At 40.1% G+C, this 21448-nt stretch overlaps 1 protein-coding gene across 3 annotated transcripts; it reads left to right on the forward strand.

Moving 5' to 3' along the window:
- Nucleotides 1–292: 292 nt before the first annotated feature.
- Nucleotides 293–17897, forward strand: LOC116304912 (arsenite methyltransferase). 3 transcript variants are annotated; one of them, XM_031714726.2, is made up of 11 exons: nt 293–415; nt 513–742; nt 2187–2337; nt 2893–3029; nt 9986–10055; nt 10889–10970; nt 11162–11293; nt 12824–12913; nt 13025–13080; nt 13549–13693; nt 17755–17897. In XM_031714726.2, the coding sequence occupies exons 2-11, from the start codon at nt 552–554 to the stop codon at nt 17766–17768; spliced, it is 1068 nt and encodes a 355-aa protein (XP_031570586.1). In that variant the 5' UTR covers nt 293–415; nt 513–551; the 3' UTR covers nt 17769–17897. The 3 variants fall into 3 exon arrangements, with proteins under 3 accessions (XP_031570586.1, XP_031570570.1, XP_031570578.1); XM_031714710.2 differs by lacking the exon at nt 17755–17897 and having other exon boundaries at nt 13549–14671; XM_031714718.2 differs by lacking the exon at nt 17755–17897 and having other exon boundaries at nt 516–742; nt 13549–14671.
- Nucleotides 17898–21448: the final 3551 nt, after the last annotated feature.

Genomic DNA, 21448 nt, shown 5'->3' on the forward strand with positions numbered 1-21448 from the left:
TGTTATTTCCAATTTTAACTATCTATGATGAGGCACACAAAATCAAGCAAAAAAGCAAGCTTACTAGATTATAGGAGGCCTGTGCATGTGTCATATATGAAAATTCCACAGGAAGACCAGAAAACAGAAATATCTTTTTTTTTTTCATTTTGGTTTCATATCTATATTATAGTTTGTAAAAATGTTATGATTACCGTTTACAATGTAGCTGGCGTAGCGGCCCTCCGTGGTGTTGGTGTTGGGTGATTACTGCCGAAGGAGCACAGGTTGATCAAACATGGTAAGTTGGGCTCCCTGTGTTGCTCCCTGTGAATCATATATCCCAGGCGGCTCTGCAGATATCCAAAGTCTTTGATCATTTAGGAGTTCATTGTTGATCTGTTCATCGCAAGTGTTGTTACTGTATTTATTCAAGGTAATTTTGTTTTATTTATTTTTATGCACATTTCAATGGAAGTGTCTTAAAAGGTCGCTGTCGTTGAATCTAAAAAACGTTTCCCTCTTTTTTCAAGGAGGCTTGAAGTAGCTAAAGTGTATATGATATTCAAACTATGTCGTGCTGTGGAAAACAAGCTGACAAGCCTTGTGACAAGGGAATTAAAGAAAGTGTTAAAGAATACTATGGAAAACGCTTGAAGACTACAGAAGACCTGCAAACCAATGTGTGCACACAACCATGCGGTAAAATACCACAGCACGTTAAAGATGCCTTGAAGATGTGCCATGATGAAGTCATTTCCAAGTAAGCTAATATATTATTGAGCGCTAATAAGGATCAGGCTTACTTACCCATACAAATACAAAAATAGTGTTGACCCTCCCATTTTGGGTGTATTAAAACTGGATTATCTTCGATCCCCTTAATAGAGCACTCAGTCTATGATGTCACAAAAATTAATTTTCACTTGATCATATTCAGGGCTGTCAACCCCCGAGATATTCAAATCTGAAGAATTCATAGGGAAGGAACATGACGTCATAGCGCGTCAAAAAGCTCAAGAAAAGACGTCTTTCGCTTTGTAACATTTGATGTGATTGGTTTATTTCTGACCAATCAGATTATCGCATATATTACAATGGCCTGCTTGCAAGAACAGTTTATGAGGAACGTTTTGATTTTGTTAGCGATGTAAAATAACACAAACAACATGAAATAATTGGAATTTTATGGTTGTGAAAGTCTAGTCTCACAAGACAAGAAATGGTCAGCTTTGGGGATTATCCGGGAGATTTGATACTCTAATCTGGAGACCAGGAGACGGTCCAAAATCTGGAGACTCCCAGTTTTTTTGACAGCCCTGCATATTTTTGGTTAAAAATTTCTATTAGACAATCAAAAAGGACATTTACACACCAAATTTGACGAGAATCGGACAAATATCATCTGAGACATGACCATTTGAATATATAATTACCCCATACAAATATCACTGTATTTTCAGCTTAATTCAAAACATTTTGAACTAAGCCGAAAATACAAAGATTTGTATGGGGTAATTATATATTCAAATGGTAATATTGTGTCTCAGCTGATATTTGACTGATTCTCTTCAAAATTGGTATTTCAAAATGTCTGTTTTGATTGTCTATAGAAATTAGAGATCTGAAATAATTAAAGTCAAAATTCTTTTTTTTTTTTTGACTTCACACTTGAGTACTCTTTTCCTCTCTAAAAGATGAATTCTAGCTCCCTTACATTTGTGGTATAAATGCAGTGCATTCATTCACCTGAGAAATTGAGTTTATAAGTTTTGAATTTGGTATCCATTCAATGTATTCCAAAATTGTTTTGGATCTTTGCTTTGGTTTGATAGTCTCTACTGGTTTTCTTGTTGCATGCTTTTATTAATTCCTCCACGAAATCAAACACATTAATGTAAAGTCCAATTAACTCTGGCTTATAATTGTACATGTACTGTATGTTTGACTCGGAACAGGCAAGAAGATGTTTCAGGGTTTATACTGTAAGTTAGCTGTAATAGCCCAGAGGCCGTTGTTTCAGGGTACGGTTCAATCCATATCTGTGAGTTTATATATAACTGTGGTCTGACTTAGATCTGGTAGCCAAGAGGTTGTTTCAGAGTTCAATAAAATTGAGGCTTGTCAAGGTTTTCATGTTTGATACCAATAAATTAAGTCTTGTTTTTGGTTGTTTTTGGTTTACACTTTACGTGCAATATTTGCAGATACTATGGTTGTGGATTGGTGTTCCCAGAAGTCCTTGAAGGCACAAATGTCCTTGACCTTGGTAGTGGATCTGGTCGTGACTGCTTTGTACTCAGCAAGATGGTTGGTGAAAAAGGTCATGTGGTAGGGGTTGATATGACGCAAGAGCAGGTAAAATTGAAATAGGAAAAAAGGACATAATAAAAACCAGCTACAGGCCTCAGGGTTCTAAGCATCAGTATATACTGTATATATTTAACTTTAGGTACATTTCATCTTTAAGATTTCCAATAAGTGATGCTAAAAAAATGCTGGTTACATATGCCATCTCCAGTTAGGAACCCCACACAGTCATAGTTATCATATCCCTCCAGTCATGCATTGAGCCCACTATATATATCATAGGATTCATCTACAAGACAAGTATTTTTAACTTGCTGATCAAAAGACCTTATTCGTGGTGTGACAATGTTTTCCCAATTTAGCTTGGCACACCTCCAGAGGATTCATTTTCTTTTGTTTTTACTCTTCAAAAAATTCATGACTATCCTAAGGGATATGAAACAAATAATGATGATATCCTGACAAGTTTCAAAACAATAGCTGTTTATTCCCTAGAGGTTTGTCATGTTTAACTGTGAAAACATTGTCACACCATGAATAAGGAAATGGAATTAATTGATTATTTAAAATGTCTTTTTTTTCTTTTCTTTTTTTGCTCTATAGATTGATGTAGCCAACAAGTACCATGATTATCATGCAGAAAAGTTTGGCTACTCCAAGCCAAATACTCAATTCATATTGGGAGACATTGAAAACCTGGGTGAAGCTGGAATCAAGGATGGTTCTGTTGATGTCATTGTGTAAGTAGCTCACCTTAATCGTGGCTCAGGATTTTGGTTCTTTCTTGGTGTAATTCTCCCAAATTTTGCCAGAAGATTTATATATATCAAAAGGTTTGTCTTAATACCAGGTTTAAGCCCTAATTCAGCATTTTAACCATTTTAAATTAATCTTCTATAGATATATGCATGTCTTAGAAGGTTTAATCTTAATACCACTTGGACACTAGGACGCTTGAACACTAGGACACCAAAGGTAACCCATATGCAACACACTCTACCCTTTTCAAGTATACGCTAGGACACTAGGTGTATATGGGTTACCTTTGGTGCCCTAGTGTCCTAGTGTCCTAGTGTGTACTTGAAAAGGGTAGAGTGTGTTGCATATGGGTTACCTTTGGTCCTAGTGTCCTAGTGTGTACTTGAAAAGGGTAGAGTGTGTTGCATGGGTTACCTTTGGTGTCCTAGTGTCCTAGTATCCTAGTGTGTACTTGAAAAGGGTAAGTGTGTTGCATATGGGTTACCTTTGGTGTCCTAGTGTCCTAGTGTGTACTTGAAAAGGGTAGAGTGTGTTGCATATGGGTTACGTTTGGTGTTCTAGTGTCCTAGTGTAACCGGCGGCAAGGCGCTCAAATCACTAAACAGATTGCAAGTGTGTTGGCAAAAGAGTTTATTCACAACTCAACTTAGTACATCACAAATCAGTACAAAACGAGAACAAGATTACAGCTCTCTGTCTTCTAACGACACGAGTTCTTTGTCTTGACTCTGTGGTTCGACGCTCTTCCAAGTTCTCTTGCTATACTGACTAAATTTACTTAAAAAGCTCTATTTATGTTTGAGTCTACATTCCTCATGTATTACAATAATCCACGCGCAATACGCCCAAGGCGCACTTGTTCCGTAGAACGTGGCTTATGCTAACATTACTCATGTAATCCCAGGAAATTAATTAACTACTTGTTTGCAGATTTCACTTGATATAGAGGAAGAACATTCCTTAGTATCCGAAATTATAATTAAACTAATTAAAACTAGGTTAAAGTCCGATTTACTATTGTTCAAAATAACGTTCTTTTGACTCTGTCACACTTGCCCCTCCTTTTTCTTTGCTTCGTCCTCGAGCAAATCCAACAATGTCTATGCACAGTTGATACGGTTGCTGTTAATTCTGAAGTACTGATCTCGGCAGGTTGTAACGGTTGCTGTGTTGTCCTGCTGTCATCCTTGAAGATCTCCGTAATGGTGCTAAATCTTGTTCCTCCTCTGGGGTGTCGCTCTCATCATCGTTGTTGATAGGTCGGCGCTGCCTTTGTTGTAACGCTATCGTCATCCAATCAACGTCTTCTTCTTCATCAGATGAACTGTCTTGTCTGTTTCGATTGGTTTGTCTGCGTGCTGGTCTTCTCTGGTTACGCATCTCTAACATGGGTCTAGGACATACTTGCATCTCTGCCTGGCTCACAACCTTGTCATTTCCTTGTCCATCCGCTCGTTGTACAACATAGGTGTTGTTCTCTCGACGTTCGACAATTTTGTATACCTGATCTTCCCAGTTGTCTTGGATCTTGTTTCTCCCTCTCACTTTTCTGTTCCGCAGTAGTACTCTCTCCAACTCTAAGTGGGTCAGCGGTTGCTCGACCTCGCTTATTATGGGCTTTCTTTCTGGTTTCTGCTGCTTCTTTCATTCTGTTGCTGGTGGTAGTGTAGGCCTCGCGAAGACTGTTTTGATGTTTCGTGATCCACAATTGGTTATCATTTTGGTCCATCCTCTCTTCTTCAGGAAGTAGAATGTCTAGTGGTAGTTTAGCATCTCTTCCAAACATCAGGTAGAATGGTGAGTAGCCTGTCGTTGAATGTGGTGTGGCATTGTAGGCATAGCACAGTTCTCTGAGGTGTTCTGGCCAGCGTCTCTTTTCTCTCACAGGTAGAGTTCTGAGTAGATCATGTAGGGTGCGGTTGAAGCGTTCGCATTGCCCATTTCCCTGTGGGTGGTAGGGGGTTGTTCTTGACTTTCGAACTCCATACATCTTGCACAACTCCTGAACAAGTTCACCTTCAAAAGATCGTCCTTGGTCGGAGTGTAGTCGTTCTGGGACACCATAAACCAAGAACCATTCTTTGATCAGACTCTTTACTACGGTGGTTGCCTTCTGGTCTCTGGTGGGTATTGCCACAGTGAATTTGGTAAATACATCCGTCACCACGAGCACATTCTCTCTGCCATCCGACGCTGGTTCTAGTAGGGTGAAGTCCATGGCCAGTACTTCCAATGGTCTCGTAGCGAGTAAACTACCAAGTGGGGCTTTTACTGGGAGATAACTTCCTTTGGCCACCACACATCGTTCACATTGGGTTAGCCATAGCTTCACATCACCTTGCATGCCAGGCCACCAGCATCTCCTTCGTAGCAACTGTTCAGTTCTTTCTAGTCCTTGGTGTCCACACTGGTCATGTGCTCCTTTCAGTACTTGTGGTTGCATTGACTTTGGGACGAGTAACAGAGGCAACTCTTCCCCCTGGCCATCTCCTGTGCGTCTGTAGAGGATTCCCTTCCTTTCCTCAATTCTTTTCCAACTTGCGGGTTGACCTTGTTTCTAGTGCACATTCTCGTCTTGATGGTTGGCTTCCGCGATTACGGTAGTGTAGGAGACGGCTGATCGCTGGGTCTTCCTGCTGTAGATGCTGAATCTCACTGAGGGGTATGGTGGGGAAGTGGGTTGCTTGATCCTCCTGGTTGCTCATTTCTGTGTTGCTGATGAATGCTGCTGCTACTGTCAGATGCTCACGTACTTCCTCTGGTACATCTGTTGTGTTGGCACAACTGGCAAGTGCTTGTCTTACTTCAACTGTTGGTGTCTGTTCATCTCTGCTGATACGGCTGAGGGCATCTGCGTTCTGGTTGTGTCGTCCAGGGCGGTACTTGATGGTGAAATTGAAGTTTGCTAGCTCTGCAGCCCATCTTTGCTCCACAGCCTTCAGCTTACTTTTGGATTGGAGGTATGTTAGTGGGTTGTTGTCAGTGTGAACAACAAATTTTGCACCCATCACATATTCTCTGAACTTCTCACAGACAGCCCACTTTAGTGCTAGTAGCTCTAGTTTCCTGGAGGAGTAGTTGTCCATGTTGCGTTCCCCACCTCTCAGACCTCGGCTGGCATATGCAATGACTTTCACTTGTCCATCTTGTTCTTGGGATAGCACGGCTCCTAATCCTTCATTGGATGCATCTGTCTCTATGATGAATGGCTTGTTGTAATCTGGATACGCTAGTATAGGTGCTGAGGTTAGTAGGGTCTTTAACTGGTCGAAGCTGCTTTGACACTCTGGAGTCCACAGTTCTCGGATCTGTTTCCGGGTTGACCTTTTGCCTCCTCCGCTTCCCATCTCTGCGACAACCTTGTGTAGAGGGCCTGCAATCTGGGCGAACTTCGGGACAAATCTCCGGTAGTACGAGGCGAACCCAAGGAACAAACGTAGGTCACGTACAGTTGCTGGGACTGGCCATTCGCTGACTGCTTTCGTCTTCTCAGGATCTGTAGCCACTCCTTCAGTTGATACGACATGTCCCAGGTAGGACACCTTGTTTTGGAAATATTGACACTTGGTAGGTTCAATCTTGAGTCCATGGCTCCGTAGTTTACTGAAGACTGTCTCTAAGCGCTCCAGGTGCTCCTCTATGGTCGCTGAGAAGACAATGATGTCATCTAGGTAGACCATCATGGTACGTAGGACGTCATCCCGGAAGACCCCTTGCATCAGTCTCTGGAAGGTAGCTGGCACATTCTGCAGTCCGAAGGGCATTCGATTGTACTCGAACAATCCCATTGGGGTTGTGAAGGCCGTCTTGTGCCGGTCACGGGGGTCGACTTCAACTTGGTTGTATGCCGAGGCCAGGTCTATGGTTGAGAAGTACTTTGCGCCAAGCAGTGCTTCCAGTGACTCTTCTATTCTGGGTAGCGGGTACTGGTCTCTTTTGGTCTTCATGTTTAGCTTCCGGTAGTCAACACACATCCTTAATGCACCAGATTTCTTGTGCACTAGTACAATGGGTGAGGCATAGTTGCTTTGGCTTGGTTGTATAACACCTTTCTGTAGTAACTCTTGTAGATGCTGTTGTACCTCTTGATATTGATTCGGGGGGATCCTTCTGTATCTTTCGGTGACCGGCACATCATCATCTGTGTAGATGTGGTGGTATGCTGTCGTCGTACAGCCAAGGTCCTCCTTGTCTTTGGTGAACACTTCTTTGTTCCTTACAAACATCTGGAGGGCTTCCTTCTTCTGAAGTTCAGTTCCAGGGAAATCGTCTAGGGTGATCCCGTGAGGGGGCGCCTGTATCCTCTGCCTTCGTACTTTGCCCACAGTTTCCCGTTTGGGTGGCGTCTGAGGGTCAGCACTGAGACTACAGCACACTGTCACCATGTTATTCTCCTGATGGAACTCCAACTGCTCTCCGGCCTGGACCAATTCTCCCTCTCGGACGATCCCCAGGCGTGTCCTCGGCTTTAGCCATATGTCCTTCGCAGTGTGGTTTGCGACACGAACAAAGTATGACGTCCGGGTGGTGTCTACAAGAGTACTGGCCACGGTTAGGTTTCCTTCTATTGGTACGTTTAGAGGTTCAATTACAGCATCAGTGCCCCATGAGGGGCCTGTTACTAACACATCAGATTCTGTGAAAGGCGGCACCCAGACGTTGTCTGAGCCTGCTACTTTCAGGAACCCAGTTTTTGGCTTTATCTTCTTTCTCTTTTCTTCCTCTGCTTGCAGGATCTGTTGGAATTGAGGTACCCGCCCCAGAACGTTAGTTCCAAGTAGGCATGGTACTCTCCTCTGCAACACTGTAGTGGCTGGTGTGTCTTTGGCGATGAAGATGCCGCACGCGGGAACCCTCACCCCATTTATCTCCACCGTTGCTGTGATGTGGCCTGTGTAGGGAATCTCCAATCCGTTGGCTCCACGTAGCTGTATTAGTTGGGTCCCGACTTGCACGTCTCCTAGGGTTGGCTGTAACTTTTCGCTGTAGAACGACTCGGTGACAAGGGTAACCATGGAGCCCATATCCACAAGACTTTTAACTAGTACTCCGTCGATCCTTGCCATCACAGTGGGACTTGTCCCAACAAACTTGTCATTCTGCAAAATAAATTTAGAGCCACTACAGTGGTCCTCTACGGCATGGCTCACTGCCGCAAAGGGTTGGAGTTTGACGCCTCCTTTTGTGGCTGAGACTGACCTCCGTTGTCAGGTCTCCTTCCTTTGCCAGGTGCCTTGAAGCAGTCCCGGGCAAAGTGCCCCTCCTTGCCGCAGTGGTAGCAGGTAGATGGGCGTGGCTTGACTGATAGGGTCTCCATCAACTTGGTTAGAGTGGCCTGCTGCTGTTGTAGAGTCTCTGCTAGAGTCCTCTGGCCTTGGATGAGGTCTGCAGTGGCTTTCTGGTGCTTGACAGTGACTTCATTACAGTCTAGGGCTCCTTTTGCTCCTATTTCTCTGGAGGCTGCATACCTGGGGAGACGGTCTGTCTCCTCCATGATACGCCGAGCTTCCTCTCTGACTGCCTGGAAGGTCTTGTCTGGGTGTTCACGGATAAGTCTCCTTAGATCCCTGCGCAGCATCCCATCTCGGCCAGCTTCTCCTGCAGCTCAGTCAGCTTTGCTTCCAATTCTTCCATCTTGCTGGTCTCGTTCTTGTTGCTAATAAACCTTAAGTCAACTTTACTTGCAATCCCACTTCTGACACCAAAAATGTAACCGGCAGCAAGGCGCTCAAATCACTAAACAGATTGCAAGTGTGTTGGCAAAAGAGTTTATTCACAACTCAACTTAGTACATCACAAATCAGTACAAAACGAGAACGAGATTACAGCTCTCTGTCTTCTAACGACACGAGTTCTTTGTCTTGACTCTGTGGTTCGACGCTCTTCCAAGTTCTCTTGCTATACTGACTAAATTTACTTAAAAAGCTCTATTTATGTTTGAGTCTGCATTCCTCATGTATTACAATAATCCACGCGCAATACGCCCAAGGCGCACTTGTTCCGTAGAACGTGGCTTATGCTAACATTACTCATGTAATCCCAGGAAATTAATTAACTACTTGTTTGCAAATTTCACTTGATATAGAGGAAGAACATTCCTTAGTATCCGAAATTATAATTAAACTAATTAAAACTAGGTTAAAGTCCGATTTACTATTGTTCAAAATAACGTTCTTTTGACTCTGTCACACTAGTGTGGGCTTGAAAAGGGTAGACTGTGTTGCATATGGGTTACCTTTGGTGTCCTAGTGTTCAAGCATCCTAGTGTCCTAGTGGTATTAAGATTGAACCTTCTAAGACATGCATATATCTATGGAAGATTAATTCAAAATGGTTAAAATGCTGAATTAGGCTTAAACCGGGTATTAAGATAAACCTTTTGATATATATAAATCTTCTGGCAAAATTCGGGAGAATTACACCAAGAAAGAATCAGGATTTTTATATAACATGTATATTAGTAGATCTATATATTATCGAGTCTAGCTAGACAAGAGACTGGTGTTTACCACTGTTTTCATTGCTATGCACTGATCAAGACAACTGCAAAGACAGCAAAATTCGGCAATACACTACAGCAGCAATCAGAGTATTGTATGTAAAGGATTTTCCTGATTCAACTGTAGTGTTGATCAGCATGTCTCAATGACAACAAGAGTAACTTAAATATTGAGTCGTAATTTAGCATCGCATAGATTCATTATTAACTGTTGTGAATGAGGGGTAAAACACTCAAAGCACAGTCTGTAGCCAACTTTATGGTCTTCTATATTATAATCCTCTATTATAATGATTTTAAAACATATTTAGTCTGAATTTTAATCTATTTATTATTCTAGTTGTTTTAATGTTGTTGTTTTTTGTTTGTTTGTTTGTTTTGTTGTTGTTTTTTTGTTGTTGTTTTTTTTTTTTTGTTTTTTGTTTTTATCTTTTGAAGCTCAAACTGTGTTGTCAACTTGACTTCAAACAAGAAATCAGTATTACAGGAGTCATTTAGAGTACTCAAGGTAACTATAACAAAACTGTATTCAAGTTAGAAATTCCAATTTCCTTTCAGAGGAGAGCTGCCAGGCCCATCACCAGAACCTTAAAAGAGAACATTCCTTTTTTTTCACAATCTTAGTTGGGCCATTTCTTGAAAAACTAAAAAAGCACTAAACATTATTTTTGTACTTCTACATTGTACAAAGATCAAGAGGGGGGCTCATTCAAACAATTCAAGCACTGGCTAGCAACCGGCCTGCCTTAAATTCTAGTATAATTCTAGATAATAGCTACTGATGTTGATGCAGGTCTGCCTTTTTTTGCCATTTGTGATTGATTGTTACATGTACATGGATCAATGTTTTAGATAATTAACCGTACAATCATTTGAGCAGGGCTTGATGGTCTCTTCCAGAGTATTTATCTCCAAGTAGGTTCTCCAGTTTTGACATTCCTCTGCAAAACCAAATACTGTATTTCATGTGTATGTTAGCCCACATTACATCCCTTCATATACTGACAGCACAGTAGATCAGCCCAGAGGCTGAGTAACACTTCATTTTTACAGGGTAGGGTTGTTAGCCCTATCCCTAACCCCAAACCTGGAGGAGCATGGGATTGCTCTTTGTCTAGACTATATCCTTCAATATGTAGTTCTAGGGGTCATAGTAACAGACATTAACTACTTCACCATGAGAAGGTGGTGATTCCCTTGAGGCAGAGATGCTGTTCCAGGGTTACCTAATCAAGAAAGTAGACTGTTAGCATTGAGGAACAAAGCGGGGCTTAAAATATAATATAAGGTTGACTGAATTAGGAAACCCAAAGCTTTTGCTTTTGCTTTTTTTGTTACCAGGAAGGTGGTGAATTGTATTTTAGTGATGTTTATGCTGATCGCCATTTGTCCGATGATATTAGAAAACATGAAGTTCTTTGGGGTAGGTTTGGCCATGATCATTAATCTCATTAATTACCAGGCTACTCTCTTTGCTTTTAAGCATGACATCAGGCTCGTGCCTCATGCATGTGGCAGTTTGATTAGCTGGCTTTATTATCTACACCCCTTATTCTTGTCGCTTGTAGCATTCTACATGACAATGCTATATATTTTAATATATTCCATCACCAGGAGAATGTATTGCTGGTGCACTATGGTGGAGAGAACTAGTGGATCTTTGCAAAGAGGTTGGTTTAAGTGGACCATACCTTGTGGATGGAAATAAAACTGTTGTTGAAAAAGAGGAACTGAAGAAAGTACTTGGTATGTCAGCTTTTCATATTTATTTGAGATAAAAATGTAATTGTTTTCTAAACTGAAGAGTTGTTCATGATTATTTAAAAGCAAGAATTAGTACCAAGGTTTTGTGGGTTATGCAGCTAATAGTCTTGGTGCTTATATTACTGCAAGGCCATCTGTTTCAGCATTGTATGATTTATCCTGGAAACCTTTGTTTTAACTAAATTTTGTAGCTACTGTACTGTAGATACTGCTTAATTCCATTGCCAACTGTATTTTTTACAATAAGTTGGTTTGTTTTTTTTATCTCACTGTAAAAATTACTGGATGAATTGTGTGTTTGTTTGGCCATAAACGTTTTGATGTGTGGGAATTAAATAGAAAGTAGGAATTAAGTATCAAGTTTCAAGTTTCAAGTTTATTTTACAAAATAATGACTATAGGGTTCATGTCATTTTTTCAAAGGCTGATGCTTGTTTTCTGGCTGTTCTACAACAGTGTACAAAATCTTTCATGACCCGTTATATTCAAGCGATAATAATATAACAGTTTGTCATCAGTCTATTTATCTGGAGGCAACGTCATAGTTGTCAGTATGATTTTTATTTGTTCTTTAAAAGCAGGTTTACAATCATATAACATTGATCATGAGCTCAGTCAGTTTCTTCGACTGAATGAAATCAAATTATTAGATCATTGAAGCTTTATTTTGATATCAGTCACTTAAAGTCAAGAAATATGAATTTGCCGGTTTTTGTTTTTGTTTTTTTGTTTTGTTTTGTTTTTGTTTGTTTTTGTTTTGTTTTGTTTTTTGTTTTTTTTTATTTGTTTTGTTTGTTTGTTTGTTTTTGTTTGTTTTTTATTCAAAAGAGTATTTTGTGTTTATAAAAATGGTTTAATTTCAGTGATACAGTGAAACAATGTTATACAAAGGTTTTCCAAGCAAAATGTTTATTGCCAAACAAACGTCAAATACTTCATCCAGTAAGCAAACTTTCGTATGAGAAAAGAAACCCAGGAAACAGGTGAATTATTACTATTGGATGTGAGGCGTCTGGGTTTCTGGTTCAATTTATGTTTCCTGGATTTTTCTCATACAGTACATGTACAATGGCTTTTCTCGAAATTGGACATCCTCGGGAAACCTGGAGTAAAATGCTGTCGCGTATTTCTCGCTTCTGGAAGGGACAGAATTGTAACCCTGGGTTCTCAAGGTTGGGAGTTGGCTTCCCAACTTCTAATTATGTCGTGGAGAAAACCAAAGCAAATGTTGACCAACTTTCATTAAGACCATATATCTAAACCATTTGACGGTTGCTCTTAGTTTGCTTTAACATTACACCATGAAAAAAGCCCCCATGAATACCCCCGCCTCATGTACAACTCCCCACATGTACAACGTCCCCTCTCCCCCTCTGACTCATCTGTCGATTGGAGAGAAAAAACAATCATTTGGAGCTCTGCCTGTCGCATCGTATGAGAATGGGTCTATTGATACGAAATATAAAATGAAGAAGAAAATCCATCTTTACAAGGCTTCCTGTTCTTTCTCAGGTGATGCTGCTTTTGTCTCAGCCACCTACCGACTTTTCAAGGTCCCCAGATTAGATGACAACGAAGATGGGTTTGAAGCTACGTATAAAGGTAAATAGTTATCTCGAGGGAGGCACGAAAATGATCAGCCATCAACAATAATACGATGTCGAATTTGCGATTTTATAATTTTAATGCAGATATTGTTGCTCGTTGTTTCAGGATCTATTGAAGGTTTCCCAGAAAAATATAAGTTTGACGTTTTTCACACTTTTGAGGTAAGAAATAAGTCACGATAACAACGGGAAGAAACCCTTGAAGCACAGGTAAGAACAAACAAGGAGCTAGCTACTTCATCACATGAATCAATTCTGTGTGGTCGCTTTGGTCTTGCCGCTGCCTCACAAATCGCTCATTGTAAAACACGATGTTACTTTGATTTTTTTATCATTGAACACTCTGGATAAACCAGCCATGCTAAAGAAAGGTGTATTTTTTATTAAGGATCAGGCGAGGGATTCACAATAATCATTTTTAAATGATTGTAGCCCTATTCCTTTCATTCAGTAAGAAATTCATGACCCCCTATTTTTTATGTCAATAAGGAAACAGCTTCCGTCAATTGCAACATAAAAAGGTTTGACACTCCACGAAAGTTCAAACTTTCACTGATAACCCTCCTCAATTAAAAACGTACCTTCCCTAAAGGAAGCCTTTTTGCTTAATTATAAACAATTTATTCCCAGACTGGCAAGCCACAAGACATCTCAGCCAACATGGCTGACATACTTCGACAGTCACGTTATGCAAGCCATTTTGACGTCACTTCCAGTTCTAGTGCCCCAAAAGAGCCTGTTCGGGATGCCTATGCTATTGCTGATCCATTCAAAGGTCTGGGCATCGAGATGACCAACAACAAAACAGCCAAATCTTGCTGTGGGTCCAAGCCTTGTTGCTAGGGAGTTAGAGTCACATGCAATTCCTTACTGACCAGCTTGTTTTAAACACTTTAGAAAAGCGAATATAAAACTAATTGCTGTGCCAATCCCCACCCGACCCTAACCTACCTAACCCTACCCACCCTACCTAATGCACCCCACCCTACCTAATGCCACCCCACCCTACCCTACCTAATGCACCCCACCTTACCTAATGCCACCCCACCTAACCCTACCCACCCTACCTAACCCCACGTCACCCTACCTAATGCACCCCACCCTACCTAATGCCACTCCACCCCACCCTACCTAATGCCACTCCACCCCACCCTAACCCTGCTAACCCTACCCACCCTACCTTATGCCACCCCACCCTACCTAATGCACCCCACCCTACCTAATGCACCCCACCCTACCTAATGCCACTCTAACCCACTTAACCCTACCCACCCTACCTAACCCCACCTCACCCTACATAACCCCACCTCACCCTACATAACCCCACCTCACCCTACATAACCCCATGGGAACCATAACTTACCTAACCCAAACCTACCTATTAAGTTAAGTTTATAAAAGTGAGGAGGAGAAGTCGATATACTTTGATTGTCATTTCTTTTTCTGGATCACTGACTAGTAATCTACAAGATATACTGATTACTTATCAGTGATTGAAATGTCCAGTAAAAATGGCAATCAAAGTATGCTCCCTTCTTGTCATCACTTTTATAATAAAATTATAAGCCCAAATTAATATCTTTAATCGAATTACTTAAGAATAAAAATATTTCGTATTTATGTAATAATATATGCTAACGTATTAAAAAGCTGTTAACTAGAATATTCAAGTAAAAGCTGTGCCATGAATGTGCAATGTACTTCGTTCAAGGAAAAACACAACGGGATAAAATAAAGAACCACTGGGAATCTACTCAATTTGCACCTTAGAATCCAGATGGCGCCATCTTGGTTTCACATCCTCTAAACTGGTTGTTGGCACGTTGTAAAAATGGGTAAAAAATGACTTTTGCTGCGCCCATGGTTGCTCAAATAGCCATAAACGAAAAGAAGAACGGCGAAGAAAAGCTTGGTTTCAACAAATTCTTGGCTTTCACGTGATGACGTCATAAAAAAACTAAAATCCAAAATAATCGCCCCACGAAACTTTTTGTTGAATATGTTGTTTATGCCGTCAAAAGAAAAGCTTTGCAAAAATATATCGATGTTTGGTTTTCGATTTTTTACGAGTCTAATTCTGTCACGCATTTTCAAAGCATTAGAAATAGGGAAATTTGATGGAAATATGTTTTAACTGAGTAGATGATTGGTAACTTTATTTTGATGAATATTGTTATGAAAATATTGAAGTCGTTGCAATAAATAAAAACAATATTCAACCTTGGTGATTTGGCCGACACCTTTGTGCCCCTCAACTGTATACAGATTGCGGACCCATACATTTCTACTAAGTTATGAGTGATAATCAATCGCTAGAACTTTGTCTGAGATATAGTTTTCGTTTCTCTTTCGATCTATGGAAGTTTTGATGTATATCGGTGTAGGGAAAATTTTCGGGACGTAAGTGAAAGCCAAGAATACTCCAACTGACACTCGTCGCTGGAAATTTCGTACCGACATTTGTATTAAAGTTACAGACTGCCCAGGCTATTATCTTACAAATTTCTCCTTTTGACTTTAAAAGCTTATTAATAAATGTTTACAGACCTTTGTGTATCCACTGTGAGTTGATATCAAAAAAGCAAACACGGCATAAATAGCTCTGATATCAACTCCTAGTGGAACATAAAGGTTTGTGCAAGGTGAAATGCTTCAACTACTTTTTTCCAATTTGCTGGTATATGCAAAAGACTGGGGTACGTTCGATACTTGCTTGAAGGAACTAATATTCTTCCTAACAAAAATATAGACCCTTTGCATATGACGTCGGTAGTATACAGAGAGTGCGTTCTACGCCGGGCGAATCGCGGATCAGCCCTAAAGATGACGTCATCGTACTAGGAGTAGTGACGTCGGAACCTGAAACGTGACGTCATAGGATTTAAGAAGCAATCAGAGGGCATTCCGGTAACGATAGCAACTCCAAAGCGATCTCCCAGACCCCCCTCCGGGCATCTGGAATGGCCATATCTATTTTTAGAACAGCCCAAAGTGTGATGTCATAGGATATGGAATCTCCCCGGACCACTCCAGATAGCTGGATAGGTCATATGATTGATGATCCGCTAGTTATTACGATAACGATAACACGGTAATCTAGATGTTTCTATGTAAGTAATTTAGATATTTCACTAGTCTGATGCAGGATCGTAGCCACCGGAACGGTTAGTGCGGTTATAACCGTACCACTTTTTACAACCAGAACTACTTTCCCTCCTGAAAGAAAAATATCTATCATATCTATTATCTGAGAAAAACCGGATCAATTTTTAAAAAACCGGACCACTTTCCAAATGGCGGTTACGGCCCTGTGATGTAGCCCATGTAAGTCCACATTGTTCATGCTGGATGCGAAATAACATTTGTATTATAGATAGGAATTTTTTTTTTTTTTTTTTCCTCGTTAAATTAAGTGCAAACGTTTTTGTCTGGAAAGAGAACTGCTATCTGTATTTGTCTTAGAAAAGTGTTTACACTACTGATATTTTTAAATGACATTCTTGATATTAAAATTACGTTATTCTCATATTGTTAATTTCGTTTTCGTTTAATTACGTTCATTCACCAACAATACAATTAGTCCCTCACACCAAGGGAGCACGACATAATTTAGTTGCTTGCAACTGCTGATCAAATTTATCGCGGTCAGAAGGAATCAAACATGGGGCGATAGAAACTAGAATCTACACTAGAATATTCACCTAGAAACTAGAATATGTAAAGATTCATCTACACCAGAATCTTCACTAGAATCTTATACACTAGAATCAGGCCCCGGGTGGGGGGGGGGGGGGTGCTCTTGCCCGTTTAGGGTAGGGATGTGCCGCCGAGCCCTCTGAACCCTGACCCTGTTCCAGAGTAAAATCGCTGAAATTCATACCCTGTTCCAGAGCAAGATCGCTGAAAACCATACCCTTTTCCGGTAGTGCCAAAATAGATACCCTGTTCCAGAGAGTAAGAGAGCGTGATTTCATATACCCTGTCCCAGATCGAGCGCGATTTTATATACCCTGTTCCAGAGTAGAATCGCTGAAAACCATACCGTGTTTGACGGCACGTACCCGTATAGTGAATGTAGAGGAGTATCCCCCCCGCCCCCGCCACCCCTCCTCCCCCCACCCCCCCCCCCCCCCCCCCAACCCCGAGGTTTTCATGTATGTACTTCCATATTAACGTAGTGCTTTCCATTCACAACAAAACTTTGTTTGTTTAATTCAATCGTTGATCTCAGTTTTTCATTCGATTCGCCTCTCTTCCTCCCTTGCAGCGCTCTGAAGTGGCAGTCTTGAACAGGAGTCTAATTACTGCTCGGATTACTGAGGCTCAAGGCTGTCATCCCCTTAGTCCCTTCCCTCGTGCGCAAGTTTTTCCTTTCTTTTTCATCGCAGCCTTCTTTCAAAACGCAGGCGCGTTGATTTTTCTTTCTCCGTCTGGGAAAAAACCTACAGTTTTCGACCTGTTGATGTGAAGTTGAAAACTTGGTTGAGTTGACGTCAATGGGGTTTGCAGTTTGATAGGGCATCGCCTTTTCGTGTGCCGCCAGACCTACACTACTAATAGAAATACGGGTAAGAACGGTGTAAATAGTGTCTCTACGCCACAGGTAGCCCGGCCCAAGAAACAGGAGAGAAGCCCCGCCAAAGCAGATAAGCTATTAAACTGCGGAGGAGGCTACGGTGAATGAAGGATGCAATAATTCAATAATAAAATCACTTTGAAATTCTACATACCCTCAATGCAACACGTGAATATTCTACAACAAATCGAGGCTAACACTCAAAAGCAGCATACGGCATGAGATAAATCAAAACTGGAGTTATCTTTTTTCTCTCTTAGGAATGTGTCTTTAACAAGAATAAAGCCGACACGTCACTTCGTGTATTCTTTGACGGCACGCTACGCATTGAGAGCTGTACAGCCTGTTGCAAGAGATGGTACTTCACATTCAATGGCTCAGAATGCAGCGGACCAGCAACAATAGAAGGAGTTACATACATGAGTATCAGTCAAGATCTTCACCGTCATCGCCACATCGAGGGATACTGCAATAACATTGCAGTCAAGGGTCAAGTACGCGTTGGATTCTGGGTGGGTAATTGTGCTGATTATGGGGACGCCAATGCGTATACTGGATGGAACGCGTACTCACGTATTGTCATCGAAGAGACGTTACTGGGACAACCATATATCGAGTGCTCATCACTTTTGCAAGAATCTGGATTATTTTAGCATTCTACTCTCTATTTTGTTGAGCAACCAGGTTGTCCCTTCACCTGATTTAGGAGTATCCCTTTACCTGATTTAGGAGTATCCCTTCACCTGATTTAGGAGTATCCCTTCACCTAATTTAGGAGTATCCTTCCACCTGATTTAGGAGCATCCCTTAGCCTCATGTAGAAGTATCCCTTACCTCAACCGATCCGCACTTGACCTTGAGATGAGCCGTACTTTCGAGCTTGAATTGCGCAATAATCGTTTCAGTTTCATAACAATGGAAATAACGCACCACACTTTTTTATGGTGGTTTTAATTGCGTCACTGTCGTGAAAGCAAACTCTATGTGTCCCATTATAGAAATGTAAAGAGAGGATTCGGGATGGGTTGAGCAATAATTAATATTTTGTGTAATTAATTGTTAATTCTAAATTGGAATATGACAAAAACTTAATAAGATAATCACTTTTTTTTTTTAATATTCAAATTCATGATGATATATTTTTTTTATGAAAAATATTATCTGGATCCAATGGGGTTCGAACCCCCCTTCGAAAATTGTATGAAAGAAGATTTAAAAAATGATTCTACTTTGCCATACCCCCGAGACATCCGCAGAGCTGAGGCGGCGTATGGACTTCGGACCTGACGGCGATTAAATCCTTCTGCCCTTGGGTGTACGAATTACGCAAGAAAATGTTCTAGCCGAAGCATCATATAGTTGGGAACTGGGCGAAAATTAAAAACTACTACCATCCAATCCCTGCCCAGCTCGTGCGTATCTTAATAGAAGGCTTTCTAAAACACAACAAAAAGCGTCGTGCTTTTTTTCAAATGACCATATTTAAAAGTATCCTTTTTTCCAAAAGACCGTATTTAAGAGTATCCTTTTTTCAAATGATCGTATTTAAGAGTATCCTTTTTTCAAATGGCCGTATTTAAGAGTAACCTAATTATTTAGAGGTATCCCTTCACCTGATTTAGGAGTATCCCCTACCTGATTAATTAGTATCCCTTAACCTGATTTAGATCCCTTTACCTTATTTAGGAGTATCTTGGGCTTCCTGTGGTATTTCATCTTCCGTTACACCACAGGTAGTACTTAAAAAATCTGTTAACATTTGGTCGGCTACGATTTCAAGCTCACGCCCCCTCATGTGAGCCCACACAAATTATTTCTCAAAAACACGGTTTTTGGATCTTTTCTCAAAATAATGACTATCTGTAGCGGCAAAAAACAGAAGTGGATTCAGTTAATTCAGCTATTCAAGGACTGTATTATATGGTTTAGATTGAATTCTATTGGAAAAAAAACACCGTACTTTTTGAGTTGAATGTACGCTATTGGGTGTATTTTACAAGAGAAAACTCATGACATAACCGGGGTCAAGCTAAAAAATCGTCTCTCCTTAAAACAAAACAGAACCTGTCAAAAAAACAGAAGTGGATTTGAAAACCCCGGGCTTTCCTGAACATTTTGGTATATAATTCATAGGCATTTGGTAAAATTTATATTCGTATTTTTGCTGATTTTATAAGCTCATACTATCTGTTGGCCTATACATTCGCCTCTTATGGTTTCTTAGGTTTCGTAGCCTCGAAAACACGCTAACTAAAGTAGTTAGCGAAAGAACAGAAGATTTAGGGTCATTTAGACTGTTGTGTCACGCAGTTTACTTGTGCTATATAACTTTCCTTTTCAGAACAACCTTTTGCTTTGGAAAGAGAGGAAAAAGACAGAAAAGAGCAAATATTCCAAATGTATGGGCAATTTTTTCCAATGCCATAAAATAAATCTAGTATTTGTGCACAATAGATATAATAAATCCGGCGCGCTCATTGGTCACAATTTACGACTTATGCAACTATATTCATCTACAGGTGAATATAGCGCACACGCGCACGCTCGTTTGTCGATTTGTCGATTTGTGCCGCTTGCGGAGATAAATAACATTTGAAAAAAACGTAACAAAAATCTCTATTTTATTAAATTCATTCGTGTTAAAAATACTAAAACAGATAAATATTTGAACTCACGTAAAATCCTCTACTCACGTTTTATGTTTTCTTTTGAATGACATTGCTGCGGTGACACCGTACAAAAGATCCATCCCGAAATAAACATCTTTTTTTATCCCTTTGCAGTATCTATAGTTAAAGCTTTGCGATTTCAGAATCAAAGGATTTTGTTTCTTTGGAATTAAATTGTAAACAGCATAGATAAACTTATGGTCAGCAATTGCAAAATCCAATACATCAGCATCTCTAATTTTAGAGGAGTCACTGAAGTATCAAATCCAACAAAATATTTGTAGTTTCAGTTGTACGAGTTGGTTTCTTTATCACATTTTTGTAGCTGTAAACCGACGAAGTTTTTTCCCCATAAGTATCTGAATTTAGTAGTAAATTTGCATTAAAGTCTCCGGTAATAAGGACGTTCTTACGTGTCGTCCATAGTACTTAATTGAACTGACTGACCATCAATATTTAAAGCATGAGGATTTTTGCAAAGGAATTCAAGCATTGATATAGACAAAATTTCAATTTTCAATTACTGCAAAGCATGAAAATTAACCGTAAGCTGTGCGACAGCTGACTAACTAACCGTAGAGAGGCATTACTTATAAAGACCTTCTTCCAGAACATCTACTCAGAATATTTATTTCTAATATTTCAACGGTTACTTCAAGCCTAAATTATCAATAGTTTTGATGATCGCTTAGGTCGAAAAAGCTCGACAAAATTTATCGTTAAACTTAGGGTTGAAGTAATCTTTAAAACGTTAGAAATGATTTAAAACAACCCAAAAACACTTCATTGATTAGAAAAGTTCTGGAATATAATAAATAATAAATGAGAATTACTGAAAGAGCTGAATTTAAAACTCATATTTGTTTTTCAGAGAGTTTTCAGACTACTCTAGCAAAAATATATTACATAATGACTTTCTAAAGCTACTTTTCTACAAAGAACTTAATATTTGGCTCAAAAGAAAAAAGGCAAACGGAAGTTTCTTCACAAGTTTTCGAGATATTTAATTTTTGATATTACCATCTTGACAAATTTTCGAAAGAAAGATGGCAGTGAAAATACCCTCGGTTTTCAAAGGATCTCTTTTGTGGATTTACTGGGGGCGGCAAGGCAGCGAGAGGGAGACGGACGGGGAAAACAAGGAGAAGAAGCGGTGAATAGGTAAAAAATAACACTAAGAGAAAATGAACTAGCTAATTTTCTCTTGATAACAGTCATTAATATTTACAATGTTTTTCAAGACTCAGCGGTCAAGATGAACTCCAGTAATTTGTGCGTGACAATG

Source organism: Actinia tenebrosa, unplaced genomic scaffold (genome assembly GCF_029948245.1).
Source record: "Actinia tenebrosa isolate PJP-AT-01 unplaced genomic scaffold, QUT_ActTen_1.0 utg1471__unscaffolded, whole genome shotgun sequence".
Taxonomy (NCBI): Eukaryota; Metazoa; Cnidaria; class Anthozoa; order Actiniaria; family Actiniidae; genus Actinia; species Actinia tenebrosa.